At 68.8% G+C, this 893-nt stretch overlaps 1 protein-coding gene across 1 annotated transcript in view; it reads left to right on the forward strand.

The window, feature by feature from the left end:
* LOC110596549 (BRD4-interacting chromatin-remodeling complex-associated protein-like) overlaps positions 1-427 on the forward strand; it is a 10,326-nt gene extending 9,899 nt beyond the window's left edge. The window contains exon 6 of the mRNA XM_021717626.1: positions 52-427. Within this exon, the coding sequence (XP_021573301.1) occupies positions 52-427 (376 nt within the window). The remainder of the gene's footprint in view (positions 1-51) is intronic.
* The last annotated feature ends 466 nt before the right edge of the window (positions 428-893 follow it).

Here is an 893-nt window from a genome sequence, read left to right on the forward strand (position 1 = left end):
CGCCGGCCCTGCCGCCACCACCGTCCTCCAGGGCGTCACCCTGCCCCCCAGCGCCGTGGCCATGCTCAACACCCCTGACGGGCTGGTGCAGCCGGCCACCCCTGCTGCCGCCACCGGGGAGTCTGCGCCGGTCCTCACGGTGCAGCCTGCACCCCCGACGGTCAGCACGCCGCTGCCCCTGGGCCTCCAGCCGCCGCAGGCTCAGCAGCCTCCACCAGCCCCTGCCCCGCAGGCCACCACCCCATCTCAGGCCAGCACCCCCCAGCCCAGCCCAGGACTGGCGTCCAGCCCAGAGAAGATCGTCCTAGGCCAGCCACCCTCCGCCGCAGCCACGGCCATCCTCACTCAGGACTCCCTGCAGATGTTTCTGCCCCAGGTAACCAGGGCCAGTGGGCGGGGAGCAGGAATCCCCACGGAGAAGGGGTGAGGGAGGTGGCTGGGAGCCCCAGGCAGACACTGCGGGGATGGCCCACAAGGAGGGTCTCATGGGCTGGACGTCAAGGCCACAGGCAGCCCAAGGGGAGGTCCGAGGGCTGAGGGGCTGGCAGCGGACAGATCAGCAGGCCGACAGACAGAGAGGGATTGGCTGACAGGCAGGCAGATAAGAGGAGGGATGGGCTGAGATAGACAAGGGGAGGCACCAGCTGACAGAGAGATAAGGAGGGGGACTGGCTGACAAGGGGAGAGACTGGCAGGCAGACAGACAAGGGGAGGTATGGCTGGCCACCTAACAGATAGGAGCGGGATCTCAGAGGGCATGGAGTGGGGATAAGACGGGCGGACTGGCAGGCGGGCAGACGGAGCTGGGGAGAAGGAGGACAAGGAGTGGGCAGGGAGCCCACGGGAGCGCAGAGTGGGGTGCTGCCCAGGCTGTGGCCTCCCCAGCCTCTGTG

This window comes from Carlito syrichta, unplaced genomic scaffold (assembly GCF_000164805.1).
Source record: "Carlito syrichta isolate Samal-C Ts95f unplaced genomic scaffold, Tarsius_syrichta-2.0.1 Scaffold109676, whole genome shotgun sequence".
Taxonomy (NCBI): Eukaryota; Metazoa; Chordata; class Mammalia; order Primates; family Tarsiidae; genus Carlito; species Carlito syrichta.